This window comes from Zootoca vivipara, chromosome 12 (genome assembly GCF_965207765.1).
Source record: "Zootoca vivipara chromosome 12, rZooViv2.hap1.1, whole genome shotgun sequence".
Classification (NCBI taxonomy): domain Eukaryota; kingdom Metazoa; phylum Chordata; class Lepidosauria; order Squamata; family Lacertidae; genus Zootoca; species Zootoca vivipara.
Genome location: NC_142595.1, coordinates 28,582,715 through 28,603,795, shown reverse-complemented (window position 1 = coordinate 28,603,795; position 21,081 = coordinate 28,582,715). Strand labels below are relative to the sequence as shown.

The following is a 21,081-nucleotide window of genomic DNA, read 5'->3' as shown; positions in this document are numbered from 1 at the left end:
GGTGTTCAAAGTTTGTTCCAACACAAATCACATGCTTGGCCTTGGTTTTAGAACAAAACAACTACTCTAATCCTAAGTGGACAACATCAAGTCTAAAATTGCTGCAAAGTATTGGAATAAATGTCAAATTGTGATTTGATGGGTAAATGATTACTTAACACCATCCGGTCAAAAATCATCTTGTTTAAGGCATACAATATTGTATAATGCATTTTATATAATTTTTCATTACATTATGATCATATATAAGATACACAATCTGCAAAGCAATGTAGAAGCAAAATGGATTCTTTTTTTAAAGGTTTTTGAAATATATATAATGTAACAGCACATATTGTAGACAGTATCCATTAACAGCAAAATAAGAGAAGAGGCATCTTCATCATGGTTTGTATCAAACTAAGAGCAGACCCACACTGTCCATTTAAAACACATGCAAACCACACTTAAATCACATGGTTTCCACCAGAAAACGCTGGGAAATGTATTTGTCAAAAATGATGATATTGTATCTCTGAAAATGGAAAAATGCTGTTCCCAAGGTTATTTGGGGGAAAACATGTACCTTAAATACGTGGTGATATGGGTCTGCCCTTAGTCACACTCATGGCATACCCATTAAAAATTGATGGATTTAATCCATGGATTTCAATGTGTCTATGACTTAGTAGAATTCAAACCCATTCATGTAATTAAACACACATGCCTAAAGGACAGAGCTCTGTGACCTTCAACAGCAGTTACACCAGTCCTTATTTCTGGTATTCTCTGATATCAATGAATACAATAAGAACAACAACCAAATTGGCACAATGCTTTTCTAAGGGTATCCTTTACATCTTTGTTCCTTAGGCTGTATATGAAGGGATTGGCCATTGGAGTTAGGATTGTGTACAAGAAGGAGAAAACCTTATTTAGTTCTTTGAATTTACCAGTTGTTGGTAAGATGTAGACAAACATTAAAGATCCATAGAAAACAGAAACTACAGTGAGATGAGAAGAGCAGGTGGAAAAGGCCTTTTGCCTCCCAGTCATAGATGGGATTTTCAGGATTGTGCTGATGATAAAAATGTAAGATGTTACAGTTATGAGAAATGTGGGTAGAATTCCAATGGATGACGTTATGAAAGCTGCAGTTTCAATAACCCAGGTGTCACTGCAAGACAGTCTTACTACAGGTGTAAAATCACAAAAGAAATGGTCAATTTGATAATGGCTGCAGAAAGTGAGCTGGGTCAACAAAGATGTTAAGATGGTTATAAGCAGCGATCCAATTAACCAGGATACCGAAACCAGCAGGATGCATGTTCTGTTGTCCATAAGCATGACATAATGCAATGGTCTACATATGGCTAGGTAGCGATCATATGACATCACTGCCAGGAGGTAACATTCAGTAGCTGCCAGGGTGGAAAATAAATGCATCTGTAAGATGCAGCCCACAAAAGAAATGGTTTTGTCCCCTGTAAGAAAACTGTTTAGCATTCTGGGTAAGATATTTGAGGTGTAGCATATCTCCAAGAAGGACAAATTTGACAGAAAGAAATACATGGGAGTGTGCAGGTGCTGCTCAGCCATAACAAGTGCAACAATGAGGAGATTACCAGACAGAGTCACAATATAGATGACTAGGAATAACCAAAAGAGGAGTATATTCACGTTCTCAACGTTCCTAAATCCAAGGAGAAGGAATTCGGTGATACCTGTTACGTTTTGCCATTCTGGGTTTTTCAAATGCTGCATCTACAGATAGGAAGTCACGTACTGAGTAATTAAAAAATTAGGTTCCCCCATCCCCCATCTCCACGCAGGAATTGAGCAACCATCACTCAACACACATACACCAGTACTTGCATTGTTTTTGTTGCATCTCTTAACAAGTTGCTATGTAATGTGTTTGTTCACTTCTCATGAGCTGCAGAAAATTATCAACTTGGAAGAAGGGCACTGTCAAATTGCCATTATTTGGGAGTGAGATTCAATCACTGAAAGGCATATTCAGGGTGCAAAAGTGAAAAAAGAAAATTGGCTTGTGCTGTTGTGCGACAGATCTGGTTCCCTACAAATCCATAATAGTCGAAATTGCACTTAACTGTTTGGAATAAAAATGAATTGTTTTATATTGACTGTAGAAAGAGAGTCATGTTTTCTATAAGTAAAAGATAACATACTGAGTCAGAGATCCTTAAAAATTTAGTTAAAAAATAAATGCTCATGTCTGATATCCATCTTTTGAACAATGTTGTGTGGTATAAAATTTGCAAAATTCTCCCTCTTATAAGCAGTCGAAAACCTAATTGAATGAAATTAAAAATTAATGAAACCCTGAGAATAATGGGAGAGAACTGAGTGCATTGCAAGGTAATCTGTAATAATGGGGAGCTGTCTATCAGGAAAACTTGCTTCTCTTCTCATTTAGGATTGTTCCCATTGAGGAATCATCAATAAGATCCTAAATGAGTGAAAAATCCCTAGAATGAGTGTAAATTGGTAGTCGTAGGGCTACCTAAAGCAATTTTACCCAAAATCTCAGTGTACCTGCTTCTGAGGGCAACACCTTTTCACATCCATTTCTAGAAAGTTCTTTGTTTCATGATGTTTGTAAGGCCAGGTGACATCACTGATCTGTCTATACTATTGAAAAGAAGGCTCTGGAATACTGAATATATTCATTTGTATTTATATTTGTATCTGCACAGTCTCACAGACACATTCTCTTTCATATTCCTGGTTAATTACATCATTATTTTATTCTCAGTGGGAAAAGCCAAGCAGAACACAAAAGCCCCCAAGAACCATTGTTGATTGTTGACTGCAAATGAAGTTTCTACCCAAGGGAGACCACTGGTCAGGTGGGAGAGAGAGGCAGAGCATAAACATAGATAGAGAATGCAAGAATGAACATTATTTCTCTCACATGTTTAAAATGGCAGTCCTCCAACCAGGAGAACTGATATAACTTATGCCTAGTTCTCACAGAAATATAATATGAAATGGTAAATCTTTTTTTAGACTGTATCACCCCAAACTTCAAGTGGGGGCTCACTTGAAAGCATTCCAGATCCCACCTGCTTTCTATATTCATGAAGGGTTGGATATAAACATTATTAATAAATAAGTTTATCTATAGAAATACATTCTCTGATCACAGAAATTTAGCCTGTCATGTAGAAACATATAATATATGAGCCAAAACATATCCACCCCAATTAGTTTCCACATTTGTACATGGCAAAACTGGAACACCAATTTCATTTCTTAAATTATTTTTTACGTGATGTCTTTCCTCACAAAACTGATGACTGGTGCTTTTCCATAGAACGATGCTATATAATGATGCAAATTGCTTTGAGGGGACTCCTAGTGGGATGAAACAAGCATTGGCAAAAAAAACCAAAACAAGTGCTTGTGTTGAAGTTTCACAGCAATTCTCACTCCCTTTTATTCATCCCAACTCAGAAAAAGAATGAGTTGAACATTCAGTCTAGCACACATTAATCTCAGTATAGGTTAACATCTCACTATTCTGTTTGACATCCCAGTTTTCTGTGTGCAGGGAATTTATATTGTATTATTGAACATTGTGTAGTTTGCGACTGCTCCTGCTGTTTAGACTGGCATAGTCCAGATTCAATGAGAAAAAGCATATGCAAAAGATACCTGATTAAGATTTCAACTAACTACATCATGCAGATATAATAGAAGGCAATGGAAAACATTCAAATAATTAAATCTATGTTAGTGAAGCATCCTCACCATCCCCCACATTATCCTCAATCTTAATGAATTCTATGAATCATCTTAAATAAAGCATCTTTTACTTCTTTGTTCCTCAGACTGTACACAAGGGGGTTGACTAGAGGGGTGAGCAGAGTATAGAATAGAGAGAATACTTTCTTCAACTCACTCAGATAACTCATGTTTGGTAATACATAGACTATCATCAGGGAGCCATAGAAGCAAGCAACCACGGTCAAGTGAGAGGAACATGTTGTTGTTGTTTAGTCGTTTAGTCGTGTCCGACTCTTCGTGACCCCATGGACCATAGCACGCCAGGCACTCCTGTCTTGCACTGCCTCCCGCAGTTTGGTCAAACTCATGTTCGTAGCTTCGAGAACACTGTCCAACCATCTCGTCCTCTGTCGTCCCCTTCTCCTAGTGCCCTCCATCTTTCCCAACATCAGGGTCTTTTCCAAGGATTCTTCTCTTCTCATGAGGTGGCCAAAGTATTGGAGCCTCAGCTTCACGATCTGTCCTTCCAGGGAGCACTCAGGGCTGATTTCCTTAAGAATGGATAGGTTTGATCTTCTAGCAGTCCATGGGACTCTCAAGAGTCTCCTCCAGCACCATAATTCAAAAGCATCAATTCTTCGACGATCAGCCTTCTTTATGGTCCAGCTCTCACTTCCATACATCACTACTGGGAAAACCATAGCTTTAACTATACGGACCTTTGTCGGCAAAGTGATGTCTCTGCTTTTTAAGATGCTGTCTAGGTTTGTCATTGCTTTTCTCCCAAGAAGCAGGCGTCTTTTAATTTCGTGACTGCTGTCACCATCTGCAGTGATCAAGGAGCCCAAGAAAGTAAAATCTCTCACTGCCTCCATTTCTTCCCCTTCTATTTGCCAGGAGGTGATGGGACCAGTGGCCATGATCTTGGTTTTTTTGATGTTGAGCTTCAGACCATATTTTGCGCTCTCCTCTTTCACCCTCATTAAAAGGTTCTTTAATTCCTCCTCGCTTTCTGCCATCAAGGTTGTGTCATCTGCATATCTGAGGTTGTTGATATTTCTTCCGGCAATCTTAATTCCGGCTTGGGATTCATCTAGTCCAGCCTTTCGCATGATGAATTCTGCATATAAGTTAAATAAGCAGGGAGACAATATACAACCTTGTCGTACTCCTTTCCCAATTTTGAACCAATCAGTTGTTCCATATCCAGTTCTAACTGTAGCTTCTTGTCCCACATAGAGATTTCTCAGGAGACAGATGAGGTGATCAGGCACTCCCATTTCTTTAAGAACTTGCCATAGTTTGCTGTGGTCGACACAGTCGAAGGCTTTTGCATAGTCAATGAAGCAGAAGTAGACGTTTTTCTGGAACTCTCTAGCTTTCTCCATAATCCAGCGCATGTTTGCTATTTGGTCTCTGGTTCCTCTGCCCTTTCGAAATCCAGCTTGCACTTCTGGGAGTTCTCGGTCCACATACTGCCTAAGCCTGCCTTGTAGAATTTTAAGCATAACCTTGCTAGCGTGTGAAATGAGCGCAATTGTGCGGTAGTTGGAGCATTCTTTGGCACTGCCCTTCTTTGGAATTGGGATGTAGACTGATCTTCTCCAATCCTCTGGCCATTGCTGAGTTTTCCAAACTTGCTGGCATATTGGGTGTAGCACCTTAACAGCATCATCTTTTAAAATTTTAAATAGTTCAGCTGGAATATCATCACTTCCACTGGCCTTGTTATTAGCAGTGCTTTCTAAGGCCCATTTGACTTCACTCTCCAAGATGTCTGGCTCAAGGTCAGCAACCACACTACCTGGGGTGTACGAGACCTCCATATCTTTCTGGAGAGGAACATGTAGAAAATGCTTTTTGTTTCCCAGTGGTGGATGGGATCCTTAAAATGCTTTTGATAATACAAACATAAGATGCCACGGTTATTAAAAGAGGGGACAGAGTGTCTATGGAGGATAAAATGAAGGCTGTCGTTTCAGCCACTTTGGTGTCATTGCAGGAAAGTCTTATCATTGGGATGAAATCACAGAAGAAATGGTTTATTTTGTTGGGTCCACAGAATTGCAGTTGAGACACAAAAAATATTATGAGACTGATAAACAGTGATCCACTGATCCATGATCCAGCAATAAGCATGATACAAATTCTTCCATTCATGAGCATTACATAATGCAACGGTTTGCAAATGGCTAAGTAACGATCATAAGACATCACTGCTAGAAAATAACATTCTGTAGTTACGAGATAACCAAAGAAATACAGCTGGGCAAAGCATCCGTTAATTGAAATGGTTCTGTCCCCAGTCAGAAAACTGACCAGCATCCTTGGCATGATGGTTGAGCTGTAACAAGTCTCCAGGCATGACAGGTTTCCCAGGAAAAAATACATGGGTGTGTGAAGATGCTGATCAAGAATCACTAGAATAATAATGAGGATGTTTCCAGCCATGGTTGCAAGGTAGATTGGTAGAAACAGTATGAAAAGTAGTATCTGTACATCATCACTATTGAAGTCCAGGAGAATAAATCCCACAGGGGCTGTCTGATTTCCTTCTTCTCGTTTCATGTTGAGGTGTATCTAAATAACAGCAGGCAGTGTTAATAAAGCTTTGCACTTGTAGAACTGATGCACTTGTAGAACTGATACGTTTTGCCATTCTGGGTTTTTCAAATGCTGCATCTATAGATAGGAAGTCACATACTGAGTAATTAAAAAATTAGGTTTCCACCCCCATCCCCACACAAGAATTGAGCAACCATCACTCAACACACATACACCATTGTGCCATATACACATCTTTTTGAGCAGGGCCATTTTAAATCAGTGTTTGCATTGGTTTTGCTGCATCTCTGGACAAGTTAATATGCAATGTGTTTGTTCACTTCTCATGAGCTGCAGAAAATCTGCAGAAAATCATTGACTCAGAAGAAGGGCACTTTCAAACTGCCAGTATTTGGGGGTGAGATACAATCACTGACTGTCGAATTCAGGGTGCAAAAGTAAAAAAGAAATATAATTGGCTTGTGTTGTAGGTCCAGTCGTGACCAACTCTGGGGTTGTAGCGCTCATCTCACATTATTGGCCAAGGGATCTAGCGTACAGCTTCCAGGTCATGTGGCCAGCATGACAAAGCCGCTTCTGGAGAACCAGAGCAGCACACAGAAACACTGTTTACCTTCCTGCTGTAGCAGTACCTATTTATCTACTTGCACTTTGACGTGCTTTCAAACTGCTAGGTTGGCAGGACCAGGAACCGAGCAATGGGAGATCACCCCGTCGTAGGGATTCGAACTGCCAACCTTCCAATCTGCAAGCCCTAGGCTCTGTGTTTTAACCCACAGCACCACCCACGTCCCTACAATAAGGGGAACTGCTCTTAAATACCAATTGCAACATTTTATAACTCCCCTGATGCTGTCTATCATCCCTGCAAACTTTGTGCAAAGCAATCAAGATGACTCTCGATTCCAAGTCATCTAGAAGCAACTTAATACATGTAGAAACAGGTGTGCATTTCATAGCAAATATAGATAAGTTGGATGGGAGTAAGGTGTAAAACAGGCATAGGCAAACTCTGGCCCTCCAGATGTTTTGGAACTACAATTCCCACCATCCCCGACTAACAGGACCAGTGGTCAGGGATGATGGGAATTGTAGTCTCAAAGCATCTGGAGGGCCGGAGTTTGCCTATGCCTGGTGCAAAAGAAAAAGGAGGTGTGTGCAATGCGAGGAAGATTCATGATACCAGTTTAGAGCCAATGTTAATCTAAATGTTTTGGCTGCTGATTATTATCCCCTCCTTTAAAAAATAAATCATAATCTCAGTTTCTTTAAACTAGAAATCTAACCTGAAGTGAAGTGAAATGAGCAGGTAGATAGTAGCTTTTGCCTCCCATCCATGGATGGGATTTTCAGGTCTGTGCTGCTGTCAAAAATAAAAAAGGTATCACAGTTTCAAGAAAAATAGACAGAATTCCTGTGGCTGGTGCTGTAGTTTCAATCACCCAGGTATAATGGCACCATGAGTGCAAAACTGCAAAATAAATGGTTTTATATTAGCTTCAGAAAGGAAGTCATGTCTTCTACAACTAACAAATAATATACTGAGTCGGGGACTCTAAAGGGATTAGTTAACAGCAATCTACAGCCTCTCCTGGACAATGACAGCTCCCTTTCTCAAGCTCTGGGAGGAAGACCTTTCATTGCCTACAGACAGCCACCCAATCTTAAACAATTCCTCACCCACAATAATACAACCACCAGACTTACATCCAACATACCATCTCAGGACTATTTAATTGCTCATCTTCTAACATTGTGTATGCCATCAAATGCCAACAGTGTCCTTCAGCTCTCTATATTGGACAAACAGGCCAAACCCTACGCCAAAGGATAAATGGACATAAATCTGACATCAGCAACCAGAAGACAGAAAAACCAGTAGGAGAACACTTCAATCTCCCAGGACATTCTATACAAGATCTCAAAGTAGCTGTCTTACTACAAAAGAATTTCAGAAATAGACTGGAAAGAGAAGTTGCTGAATTACAACTTATCACCAAGCTCAAAACCATGGAGGGACCTGGTTTGAACAGACACACTGGATTCTTATCTCATTATACATGATAAAGCGATCTTCAGCCATCTCATTGTCTCAACCCTTGCTTTTTCATGCAAAACCATTTGCAGTCGTTTTCGGTCATCAACAGCTATCAGTCAGTAAATCACCCACTTCCACCACCCGTCTGAGTGATACCCCCTCCCCTCCCCACCCCTTCTCTACATAAGCGCCTAGGGACTCCTATTTCACCGTATCTGAAGAAGTGTGCCTGCACACGAAAGCTTATACCAAAATAAAAACTTAGTTGGTCTTTAAGGTGCTACTGAAGGAATTTTTTTATGAAACATAAATGTTCATGTCAGATACTGTATACATCTTTTGGACAAGGTTGTATGGTATTTTAAAAATTGCACATAATTGAGATCCCTTCTCATAAGCAGTGGAAAACGTAATTTAATCAAAATAAGAATTATGAAACCAAGATATTCATGGCAGAAAGTGGGGTGCATTGCAGGGAAGAGCAGTAATAATGGAGGCAGCTGTATTTCAGGAAAACGTGCCCAACATTGCTGCTCTTCTAATTAAGGATTGTTTTCAATGAGGAATCTTCAATAAGATCCTAAATGAATCAAGATTCCCTGGAAGGAGTAGAATTTTAAAACATCTACTTTAAGCAATTTTACCTAAAATCTAAGCTTACCTGCTTTTTCACATCCATTTCTAGAATGTTCTTTCTTTCATTATGTTTGTAAGTCCTGGTGATGTCTTTCTGGCTTACCCATTGATGAGTCTAAACTATTAAGAAGAAGGCTACGAAACACTGAATATATTCATTTGTATTTATATTTGTATCTGCACCGTCTCACAGACACATTCTCTCTCATATTCCAGGTTAATTGCATTGTTCTTTCATTCTCAGTGGGAAAAGCCAAGCAGAACACAAAAGCCCCCAAGAGCCATTGTTGACTGCAAATGAAGTTTCTATTCAAGGGAGACTATTGGCCAGGTGGAAGAGAGAGGCAGAGCATTAACACTGAGGATGAAAGAATGAACAGATATCATCATATTATTTCTCTCACATGTTTAAAATGGCAGCACTCCAGCCAGGAGAACCAAAGTTATCATAATATAACTATGCCTAATTTTCACAGAAATATAAAATAACATGGTAGACCTATTTCTGGACTGTATGTCCTCAGACTTCAGGTGAGGGCTCACATGACTGTTCATGCCAAATAACACCTGCAATAAACATTATTAATAGAAATGTTCCATCTATAGAGATACATTCTCTGAGCACAGAAAGTTAATTAAGAATGAACCAAAACATATTCAACCCAATTAGTTTCCACCTTTGTACGTGGCAAAAATGGTACACCCATTTTGGAATTTTTGTTCAGGGATTAAAAAAAAGCTTCTAGAAAGCTAGCTTGGCTTCCTAGTAGGGTTGCCAGACTCAATAGAGGACAGGACTTCTGTGCCTTTAATTACCCTGCTCTCTTTTGAGTCAGGAAACCTTAAAGAGAAAGCAGCAGACCCTTTGCTTGGAAATTAAACGAAGGGTCTGCTCGTTTCTCTTTAGGGTTTCCAGACTCAAAAGAGAGCATGGCAATTAAAGGCACAGAAGTCCTGTCCTCTATTGAGTCTGGCAACCCTAGTTCCTATTGGCACTGATAATGGTACTCCTCACAGTAGCTAATGACTGATGCTTTCCCATGGAATGATGCTATATGGTGAATGCCATTGTTCTGAGGCAACTCCTTCTGGGAGGGGTTCTGCGGCATTTTGAAGTTGCAAGAAGCCCGTATAAACATAGTGTTGCAAAGCATCCATTGATAAAAATGGTTCTGTGAGCTGATTAATAGCTCAGCAGTCGTCCTGTATCATGGGGCCTGTTCTCATATAAACAGGAAGTACCTGTGACGTGTCATGTAAACAGGAAACAGGAACTGTATGTGTACTGTTGTAAACTTTCTGTCATATATGGGATTGTATGTTTGCATTCTGTGCTGTGTGTGTCACAGTTCCAGCCGAGATGGACCTGTCTTCTCCTGGCTGGAGTTGCCTTAAGCAACAAATCTCTGTTTTAATGAACAAGGGAGTGGAAGTGAGTTATTTTCTCAGGCACGCAAGGGCACTGAAAGCTGGATAAGACTTCCGCTGCCACAGGCTGCTGAAGACTGTTATCTGAACTTCAGAAGGAAAATTCCTGACCGTTTAGAAACCAGGCTTGACTTTTGGATGTGAAGGAAGCGTGCTGGGCAAGAAGTTTTTTACAACGCTTCTACAACACAGCTAATAGTTGTGTTTATGTTGTTTACCAATTGGAAATTGAACAACAACTTTCTACAGGTTCTGCCTCCAGTCAGAAAATTGACCAGTATCTTTGGCATGAGAGTTGAGCTATAGCTAGTCTCCAGACAGGAAAGGCTTCCCAGGAAGAAATACATGTGTGTGTGAAGATGCTGATCCAGAATCACTAGAATAATAATGAGGATGTTTCCAGCTATGGTTATATAGGTAGAAACAATATAGAAAATAAAACTTACATATCTTCATTATTAAAGTATAAGAGGTTGAATGTTATGGACTCTGTTTTATTTCCCTGTTTCTTATTGCTTTTCAGTTGCATATAAATAAATTAGATGATATCTAGAAAAAATAAAGACTTGAATATTTGATGCTGAAATCACTGTGATTCATAGGGTAATATAAATGACATATCAAAAGATTTTTGTTTTCACAGAACCCATTTTAAAGAGGCATACAAAATTATGCTTTTATACTTTCAGCAGTTCTCATTTTAGTAAGATGCCTCGAGTCCTGTCAAGAAAAAAGACGGGGTATGAATAAAAAAAAGAATAATAGCTTTCCACCACAAGAATGAGTTTCAAAGATTTACTGGAAACAGCCTTAAAATATTTACAAAGAAACAATACAAAGTGCAAAGTAATGCATTGCTCTTTAACAGCATTTGTGGAAAGTCAATTGAGCTTTATTTCAAGCCAATGCTGATGCCTTACCTGGGTGTTCAAAGTTTGTTCCAACACAAATCACATGCTTGGCCTTGGTTTTAGAACAAAACAACTACTCTAATCCTAAGTGGACAACATCAAGTCTAAAATTGCTGCAAAGTATTGGAATAAATGTCAAATTGTGATTTGATGGGTAAATGATTACTTAACACCATCCGGTCAAAAATCATCTTGTTTAAGGCATACAATATTGTATAATGCATTTTATATAATTTTTCATTACATTATGATCATATATAAGATACACAATCTGCAAAGCAATGTAGAAGCAAAATGGATTCTTTTTTTAAAGGTTTTTGAAATATATATAATGTAACAGCACATATTGTAGACAGTATCCATTAACAGCAAAATAAGAGAAGAGGCATCTTCATCATGGTTTGAATCCAGCTAAGAGCAGACCCACACTGTCCATTTAAAACACATGCAAACCACACTTAAATCACATGGTTTCCACCAGAAAACGCTGGGAAATGTATTTGTCAAAAATGATGATAATTGTATCTCTGTAAATGGAAAAATGCTGTTCCCAAGGTTATTTGGGGGAAAACATGTACCTTAAATACGTGGTGATATGGGTCTGCCCTTAGTCACACTCATAGCATTCCCATTAAAATTGATGGATTTAATCAGTCTTGTCCATGGATTTCAATGTGTCTATGACTTAGTAGAATTCAAACCCATTCATGTAATTAAACACACATGCCTAAAGGACAGAGCTCTGTGACCTTCAACAGCAGTTACACCAGTCCTTATTTCTGGTATTCTCTTATATCAATGAATACAATAAGAACAACAACCAAATTGGCACAATGCTTTTCTAAGGGTATCCTTTACATCTTTGTTCCTTAGGCTGTATATGAAGGGATTGGCCATTGGAGTTAGGATTGTGTACAAGAAGGAGAAAACCTTATTTAGTTCTTTGAATTTACCAGTTGTTGGTAAGATGTAGACAAACATTAAAGATCCATAGAAAACAGAAACTACAGTGAGATGAGAAGAGCAGGTGGAAAAGGCCTTTTGCCTCCCAGTCATAGATGGGATTTTCAGGATTGTGCTGATGATAAAAATGTAAGATGTTACAGTTATGAGAAATGTGGGTAGAATTCCAATGGATGACGTTATGAAAGCTGCAGTTTCAATAACCCAGGTGTCACTGCAAGACAGTCTTACTACAGGTGTAAAATCACAAAAGAAATGGTCAATTTGATAATGGCTGCAGAAAGTGAGCTGGGTCAACAAAGATGTTAAGATGGTTATAAGCAGCGATCCAATTAACCAGGATACCGAAACCAGCAGGATGCATGTTCTGTTGTCCATAAGCATGACATAATGCAATGGTCTACATATGGCTAGGTAGCGATCATATGACATCACTGCCAGGAGGTAACATTCAGTAGCTGCCAGGGTGGAAAATAAATGCATCTGTAAGATGCAGCCCACAAAAGAAATGGTTTTGTCCCCTGTAAGAAAACTGTTTAGCATTCTGGGTAAGATATTTGAGGTGTAGCATATCTCCAAGAAGGACAAATTTGACAGAAAGAAATACATGGGAGTGTGCAGGTGCTGCTCAGCCACAACAAGTGCAACAATGAGGAGATTACCAGACAGAGTCACAATATAGATGACTAGGAATAACAGAAAGAGGGACTTCCGGTCTACAGCGCTGGGGAGAGGATGCAGGGACCTCGAGCTCCAAGGTCCCTGGTATCGCGGAGGGGGGGGAATGCCGCGGGGCGAGCGGATTCCCCACAAGAACCCAGGGAAGAGCGTCCCTGGGGAGCAGGTCCGGCAGGCTCCGGTCCGCGATTCCTCTGCTGCCCAGGGAATCAATAGAGACCCTGTGAGCCGGCGGAGTGGAGTCGCGGGAGCCATTTTCGGACGATATCTTGCCTCCGAGAAGCGAAGCCTCAAGTCTTCTACCAGTTAGCTGTGGGTTCTTCCAAAGGAATCAAAAGGAAGGAAAGTAAGTAGAATCTCTAATTGGACTTTCTGTTAATCTCGGCAAAGATTGGGGAAAAGGAAGAGATTTAAAAAACGGAAGTCGATCTCTTCCTAATGGACAATTAGGAGGCACATTAATTATGCAATCCTAAATCAAAGGGATACTATTTGACTGTGGATCCCAAAAGAATGAAAGACTTCGCAAACCTTTCCTAGACCCTGGAACTGGCACCCCTTGAGGATCAGCAAGGTCCTAAGGGGAAGGTGCGTTGACAGCTGTCAAAAGCTGTCAAAGCTGCAAAATGATTTGGAAAATCTGCTAAATCGTTGCGGTATAAGATATTTCTGATGTTTGAAGCTGTGACAGACTGAACTTTGATTTGTCTTGTGGATTAGTTAAAACAATGGGAAGGATCAGCCAAGATGGAGACACCGTGTAGCTGAAAGGAAATTTCCAGTGCCCTTTGTCTGCTTTGTTTGCAAACCTCCTGACTGCTTGTGGTTAGGAGAGGAATGAAAACAATGTATACTCCGGCCTTCCAGGAAGCGGTTTGGGTTACTTGGAAATATTGAAGGACATGAATAAGACACTGCAACATTCCAGCTCGTCATGGGCAGAGACTGTGGCTCAAGAACAGGATTTTGAGAATGACTTTGAAAGTGAGATTAAGGAACAAGAAGTAGAAGACTTTATCAAAACTGACTTTACTAAAACTGACTGGGATTGTAAAAAACAAGATCTGGATGTTGCACAACAAGGAATTGGAAAAAAAGAAGATGAAAGCAAGGAGCAACAATGTGAAAAGAAGACTCAAGAAATGGAGGAACCTGGAGGGACTGAAATATGGAGATGTGTGTTGGTGGAAAGGGAAATGCAGAAGGAGGGGGAGTTAGAGGCCTGGATTTGGAAAGGGGAAAGATGTGGTGTGGGGTAAAAACTTTTTAGTTAGAAACTTTTGGTAGCTGAACAACGGTTTAAGAAATCTTGGCCTGTAAAAGGAAATGTTGATCCAATTGGGGGAAGAGCATCAGGGGAGGGGAAGGAGAGTGTTTTTAAGTATAAAGTTAAGATTTTGATTAGGGAAATGAATATATATGAAAATTGAGGTTTTTTGGAGGGAGAAAGAAGAATGATCTAGGAAAAAAATTAAGATTTGTATTAAATATTTTCTGTTTAGATAGGCATCTGGGCAGAGAGCCATTTTCCTCCTCTCTGCACTTGGGAACACCTGGTGGCAGGGGGTGTCCTGAGGGGAGGGGAGGGGGATGGAAGGAAACCCAGATGCAAAAATGGATGTCCTTTGTTTTTTTAAAAAAAAGATTTTTATTGATTTTACAAAACACAACATATAATATAACACTGTCCCTTCGTTTTCCCTCCACACACCGGTCCACTTCTGCCACCAGTAGGACCCGTGTGCTTTAAGAATCAAAGGGGTCCAATTATGAATTGAGTTCTGCTTCCCCCCTCCCTCCTCCCCCCATATCCCCCCCCTGCCACTGAGAGAACAGGTAGGGAAGAGTTATGGGGATCTGCATCCCCCAACTCTTTCATAATCATATTAACTAACCTAAAAGAAAAGAAAGAAAGAAAAGACAAAAGAAAAAACAGAAGAAAAAATTGGGAAGAATTCAAACTTCCCAGTTCTTATTATTTTAACATCTTAATTGCGACTCCCTCGGTAGTCTTCCTCATGGTTTTCCAACAAAATCTGATTACTTGTGGCGAATTTTCCAACTCAGTTTCAAATCTTAATCTTATAATATTAACTCAATCCTCCTCCTTTTTCATGCTGTCTCCCCACAGGTCCCCTCCTGCCACAAGAGGAACCTGCAGGGTAACAGCACTTCCAAGGTTCCATTTCCTCCTCACCCATCTGGGCACCCCCTGCCACTGAGTGCCTCAGAATAAGGAGAGGAGGGTGGGCAACTTTCTGCCTAAACACCTCACTTAACCTACAATAATTTACAATCACTTAAAAGTTCTTTCCCAACCATTCTTATACTCCCTTAAGGAAACATAACTTTTTTCCCTTTCTTTTTTACATTCCATCTCCTCTCCCCAAGTCTTTTCCCCCCAATTGGTTCAGCGTTTCCATTGTCAAGCCAAGATTTCGAAAACCGTCTTTCAGAGATCAAAACAATGCCTTTTAACTAAAGTTTTTACCCCACACCCATTCTTTCCCAAATCCATCTCCAGACCTTTGCCCCCCTCTGCCCCTGTCCTTCCCATCCCACAAAAACCCCACTCCACATTTTAACCCCTCCAGGATCTTCAATTCCATTAGACTTTAAGTCCCTTTGTCTCTCATCTTCTTGTTCTGCTTGTTTTTCTCCCTTTTGGAGATCATATTTTGCTTCATCCCAAACAAATTTGTCATAGTCCACGTCCTCTTCGAGTTGTTTCTTATCACCAACAGTCTCAGAGTCAATAATCTCCAAATTCGAATTAACCTCTAAGTCCTGGACTTGGACTTCAATCTCAACTGGTGGTGAGTTGGGATGTTGCCGTTCCTTGTAAAAATCTTCCCATGACAGCAAGTAGTTCAGCACAGTCTCCTGGAAGGCTCGAGAAAGTTTTGTTTTCATACCTCTCGTAACCGCAGATAAACAGGGGGTAGGGAACAATGGGTACTGGAAAATTCCTTTCTCAGACGATCGACTCCATTTTGGCTGTTCTTTTTCTTAGTTCTTAACTCAGTCCCAAATCCATTCTTACTTCCAATTTAAATAGTTCTTTGACAATTTCAAACAATTTTTCCTGTTCACAGCAGTGCAATCAATCCACCCGGTCTTTTGACAGTTTGACAGCTTTTGACAGCTGTCAAAACGCTCTTCCCTTTAATACCGCTGTACCTCAAGGGGTGCCGGACTCAGGGGCCGAGATGGTTCCAAAAAGTCTTTTTTCCCTCTCGGGTCCACAGTTTCAAATTCTTTTGTTATTCGGCTTAGGATTTTTTTTTCCAAACGCCTCCCAGTTTCCCATTAGGAAGAGACCGGCTTCCGTTTCTTTAAAGTCTCTCCTATTTTCCAATCAGCAAATTTAGGGTCCAAATCAAAGTTCCACTTACTTCTTTAGGAATCTTTAGTTTCAAATCGGAAGAATCCGCCGCTTGCCGGGTCAGGACTCGGAGCTTCGCTTCCCGGAGGTAAGATGTGGCCCAAAATGGCTCCCGCGGTTCAACCCCGCCGGCTCACGATCGCTCTATTGAGCTCTCGGGCGGCGGGGGATCCGCCAAACGGAGCGTCCGCTGGGCTCCTGAGTCATCGGAACTCTCGATCCGATGTTTTTACGGGGAGTCCGCTCGCTCTGCGGACTTCCCCCCCTCCGAGAAGCCAGGGACCTCGGCACGCGAAAGTCCCTGCGTCCTTCTCACCGTCGCGACGAACCGGAAGTCCGCAAAAATGGATGTCCTTTGAAGTGCTGCGCCTTGCGGGTTCCTCGGGTGGCAGGAGAGGACTGGCGGAGGTGCAGCATGAAGAAGGAGGAGGATTTAGTGAATATTAAAAGGGTAAGATTTTGAATTGGAATACGAAAATCGCCACAATTTGATATAGAAATTAAGAAAACCAGGAAGAAGAGAATCGAGGGAGTCACAAATACAATGTTAAGGAAGTAGGATTTAGATTATGTTATTGTTTTATTGTTTGTTTGTTGGTTGTGTTGAAGGAGAAGCAGGGAGTAAACCAAACCTCAGTGCTCCTCCGTCCCCGTCGCTTCAGTGGCAGGGGAGGGACTGGGGGGGAGGAGAGGGGGGGGGAGGTCGAACCTAGCCTTAAAATGGACCCCTTTGACTCTCCACCTCCGTGGGTGTTGCTGGTGGCAGAAGCGGGCCGGTGGGGGGGAGGGGATGAAGGGACAGAATTTATATTGTACTTTTTGTTTGTCTTGTCTATATAAAAACCAATAAAAATTATTATTAAAAAAAAAGGAATAACAGAAAGAGGAGTATATTCACGTTCTCAACGTTCCTAAATCCAAGGAGAAAGAATTCGGCGATACCTGTTACGTTTTGCCATTCTGGGTTTTTCAAATGCTGCATCTACAGATAGGAAGTCACGTACTGAGAAATTAAAAAATTAGGTTCCCCCATCCCCCATCCCCACACAGGAATTGAGCAACCATCATTCGACACACATACACCAGTGCTTGGATTTTTTTTTGTTGCATCTCTTAACAAGTTGCTATGTAATGTGTTTGTTCACTTCTCATGAGCTGCAGAAAATCATCGACTTGGAAGAAGGGCACTGTCAAACTGCCATTATTTGGGAGTGAGATTCAATCACTGAAAGGCATATTCAGGGTGCAAAAGTGAAAAAAGAAAATTGGCTTGTGCTGTTGTGCGACAGATCTGGTTCCCTACAAATCCATAATAGGAGAAATTACACTTAACAGTGTGGAATAAAAATAAATTGTTTTATATTGACTGTAGAAAGAGAGTCATGTTTTCTATAAGTAAAAGATAACATACTGAGTCAGAGATCCTTAAAAATTTAGTCAAAAAATAAATGCTCATGTCTGATATCCATCTTTTGATCAATGTTGTGTGGTATAAAATTTGCAAAATTCTCCCTCTTATAAGCAGTCGAAAACCTAATTGAATGAAATTAAAAATTAATGAAACCCTGAGAATAATGGGAGAGAACTGAGTGCATTGCAAGGTAATCTGTAATAATGGGGAGCTGTCTATCAGGAAAACTTGCTTCTCTTCTCATTTAGGATTGTTCCCATTGAGGAATCATCAATAAGATCCTAAATGAGTGAAAAATTCCTGGAATGAGTGTAAATTGGTGGTCGCAAGGCTACCTAAAGCAATTTTACCCAAAATCTCAGTGTACCTGCTGCTGAGGGCAACACCTTTTCAAGTCCATTTCTAGAAAGTTCTTTGTTTCATGATGTTTGTAAGGCCAGGTGACATCACTGATCTGTCTATACTATTGAAAAGAAGGCTCTGAAATACTGAATATATTCATTTGTATTTATATTTGTATCTGTACAGGGAAAAGCCAAGCAGAACACAAAAGCCCCCAATTGTTGATTGTTGACTGCAAATGAAGATTCTACCCAAGGGAGACCACTGGTCGGGTGGGAGAGAGAGGATAAACATAGATAGAGAATGCAAGAATGAACAGATATCATCTCATTATGTCTTTCACATGTTTAAAATGGCAGTCCTCCAACCAGGAGAACTTATATAACTTATGCCTAATTCTCACAAAAATATAAAATGAAATGGTAAATCTTTTTTTAGACTGTATCACCCCAAACTTCAAGTGGGGGCTCACTTGAAAGCATTCCAGATCCCACCTGCTTTCTATATTCATGAAGGGTTGGATATAAACATTATTAATAAATAAGTTTATCTATAGAAATACATTCTCTGATCTCAGAAATTTAGCCTGTCAAGTAGAAACATATAATTAAGAGGCAAAACATATCCACCCCAATTAGTTTCCACATTTGTACGTGGCAAAACTGGAACACCAGTTTCATTTTTTAAATTATTTTTTTGGTGATGTTTTTCCTCACAGAACTGATTACTGGTGCTTTACCATAGAACGATGCTATATAATGATAGGAATTGCTTTGAGGGGACTCCTAGTGGGAGGGAATCTGGTATCATGAAACAAGTGTTCTCAAAAACAACCAAAACAAGTGCTTGTGTTGAAGCTTCACAACAATTTTCACTCCCTTTTATTCATCCCACCTCAGAAAAAGAATGAGTTGAACATTCAGTCTAGCACACATTAATCTCAGTATAGGTTAACATCTCACTATTCTGTTTGACATCCCAGTTTTCTGTGTGCAGGGAATTTATATTGTATTATTGAACATTGTGTCGTTTGCGACTGCTCCTGCTGTTTAGACTGGCATAGTCCAGATTCAATGAGAAAAAGCATATGCAAAAGATAACTGATTAAGATTTCAACTAACTACATCATGCAGATATAATAGAAGACAATGGAAAACATTCAAATAATTAAATCTATGTTAGTGAAGCATCCTCACCACCCCCCACATTATCCTCAATCTTAATGAATTCTATGAATCATCTTAAATAAAGCATCTTTTACTTCTTTGTTCCTCAGACTGTACACAAGGGGGTTGACTAGAGGGGTGAGCAGAGTATAGAATAGAGAGAATACTTTCTTCAACTCACTCAGATAACTCATGTTTGGTAATACATAGACTATCATCAGGGAGCCATAGAAGCAAGCAACCACGGTCAAGTGAGAGGAACATGTAGAAAATGCTTTTTGTTTCCCAGTGGTGGATGGGATCCTTAAAATGCTTTTGATAATACAAACATAAGATGCCACGGTTACTAAAAGAGGGGGCAGAGTGCCTATGGAGGAGAAAATGAAGGCTGTCATTTCAGCCACTTTGGTGTCATTGCAGGAAAGTCTTATCATTGGGGTGAAATCACAGAAGAAATGGTTTATTTTGTTAGGTCCACAGAAACTCAGGTGAGATACCAAGAATATCATGACATTGATAGGTAGTGACCCACTGATCCATGATCCAGCAATTAGCAGAAAGCAAATTCTTCCATTCATGAGTATTGCATAATGCAATGGCTTACATATTGCTAAATAGCGATCATAAGACATCACTGCTAGGAAGTAGCATTCTGTAGTTGCAAGAAGCCCAAAGAAATATAGCTGTGCAAAACATCCATTAATAGAAATGGTTCTGTCCCCAGTCAGAAAACTGACCAGCATCTTTGGCATGACAGTTGAGCTGTAACAAGTCTCCAGGCATGACAGGTTTCCCAGGAAAAAATACATGGGTGTGTGAAGATGATGATCAAGAATCACTAGAATAATAATGAGGATGTTTCCAGCCATGGTTGCAAGGTAGATTGGTAGAAACAGTATGAAAAGTAGTTTCTGTACATCATCACTATTGAAGTCCAGGAGAATAAATCCCACAAGGGCTGTCTGATTTCCTTCTTCTCGGTTCATGTTGAGGTGTATCTAAATAACAGCAGGCAGTGTTAATAAAGCTTTGCACTTGTAGAACTGATGTAGAAGTTTCTTTAACTCAGCACATGGGCAGGGATTATAGGTGAGCACACCACATTATATATAGGTTAGATAAACCATTTTTCTATATTATGAAGTTGACATTCAAATGAGCACAACATGTAATTATTTGCTAAGATTGTATTCCTGTCAATGTATAGAAACTTTGCAGGTGGGATCACCCTAGAAGAGAAAAGGCGTACTAAACAGTGTACTAAACAAGTAAACATAAATAATAAAACACAACTCATATTATGTGTTGCGTCAAAACATCACATTATACTTAATTACTTGGTCTAAATTGTACTAAATGCTTACATTTTGTGTAATTAATAAAATTATGCCTTATGCAATATATACATTGTACATGTACACCATATTACATCATGCTAAAAATATCCTTTTATGCATTACACTAAACATCTATTTTGGTGCAAAGTCCTTCTTTGTCTCTTGTTTTGGCATTTCATTTCATTTATTTTACAAAAGAAACACTGCATTTCAATTGCATTCAGTCATTTAACATTATGTGCAGTTAAAGCCCAAAGACAACAATGCAAATAAATTGATGCTTACATTTGAAGATGGAATTTGTGGAAAATTCCCAATGTTCTATGCTTTCAGTGTTAGTTTCACCAATAAATTATGTAACTCATTGGTTTCTCAGGGATATTTCTCACATACATTAGCTCACATACATTAGTCAGCAGAACAGTTAAAGGGCTGCTTTCAAGTTCGTGGTGAGGCAAAACTTATGTGAATGCTATGCATCAGCTGCTT

The 21,081-nt window shown here is 39.8% G+C and overlaps 4 protein-coding genes across 4 annotated transcripts; all 4 read right to left on the bottom strand.

Annotated features, from left to right (window-relative positions):
- Window positions 1-774: 774 nt before the first annotated feature.
- Window positions 775-1,743, bottom strand: LOC132592898 (olfactory receptor 2AP1-like). The gene has a single exon (XM_060281122.2). It carries the CDS (start codon window positions 1,741-1,743, stop codon window positions 775-777), a length of 969 nt encoding a protein of 322 aa, XP_060137105.2.
- Window positions 1,744-3,779: 2,036 nt separating this feature from the next.
- On the bottom strand, window positions 3,780-6,306 carry LOC132592897 (olfactory receptor 5AP2-like). Its single transcript, XM_088654964.1, has 2 exons — window positions 5,579-6,306; window positions 3,780-3,990 (listed from the first exon to the last, which is right to left on the bottom strand). Exons 1-2 carry the CDS (start codon window positions 6,298-6,300, stop codon window positions 3,780-3,782), a joined length of 933 nt encoding a protein of 310 aa, XP_088511090.1. The 5' UTR covers window positions 6,301-6,306.
- Window positions 6,307-12,105: 5,799 nt separating this feature from the next.
- LOC132592896 (olfactory receptor 6F1-like) lies at window positions 12,106-13,206 on the bottom strand. The gene has a single exon (XM_060281120.2). The coding sequence runs from the start codon at window positions 13,204-13,206 to the stop codon at window positions 12,106-12,108; it is 1,101 nt and encodes a 366-aa protein (XP_060137103.2).
- Window positions 13,207-19,308: 6,102 nt separating this feature from the next.
- On the bottom strand, window positions 19,309-20,247 carry LOC118077919 (olfactory receptor 5AP2-like). The gene has a single exon (XM_035101640.2). The coding sequence runs from the start codon at window positions 20,239-20,241 to the stop codon at window positions 19,309-19,311; it is 933 nt and encodes a 310-aa protein (XP_034957531.2). The 5' UTR covers window positions 20,242-20,247.
- Between the last annotated feature and the right edge of the window lie 834 nt (window positions 20,248-21,081).

What these genes read in the sequence shown, in the direction of transcription:
- LOC132592897 (XM_088654964.1), bottom strand. Translation starts at nt 6,300, where the DNA reads ATGAAACGAGAAGAAGGAAATCAGACAGCCCCTGTGGGATTTATTCTC. An exon ending in AAACAAAAAGCATTTTCTAC is followed by an intron (nt 3,991 to 5,578) that starts ATGTTCCTCTCC and finishes AACAACAACAAC; the next exon opens with ATGTTCCTCTCACTTGACCG.
- LOC118077919 (XM_035101640.2), bottom strand. Translation starts at nt 20,241, where the DNA reads ATGAACCGAGAAGAAGGAAATCAGACAGCCCTTGTGGGATTTATTCTC.
- LOC132592896 (XM_060281120.2), bottom strand. Translation starts at nt 13,206, where the DNA reads ATGGCTCCCGCGACTCCACTCCGCCGGCTCACAGGGTCTCTATTGATT.
- LOC132592898 (XM_060281122.2), bottom strand. Translation starts at nt 1,743, where the DNA reads ATGCAGCATTTGAAAAACCCAGAATGGCAAAACGTAACAGGTATCACC.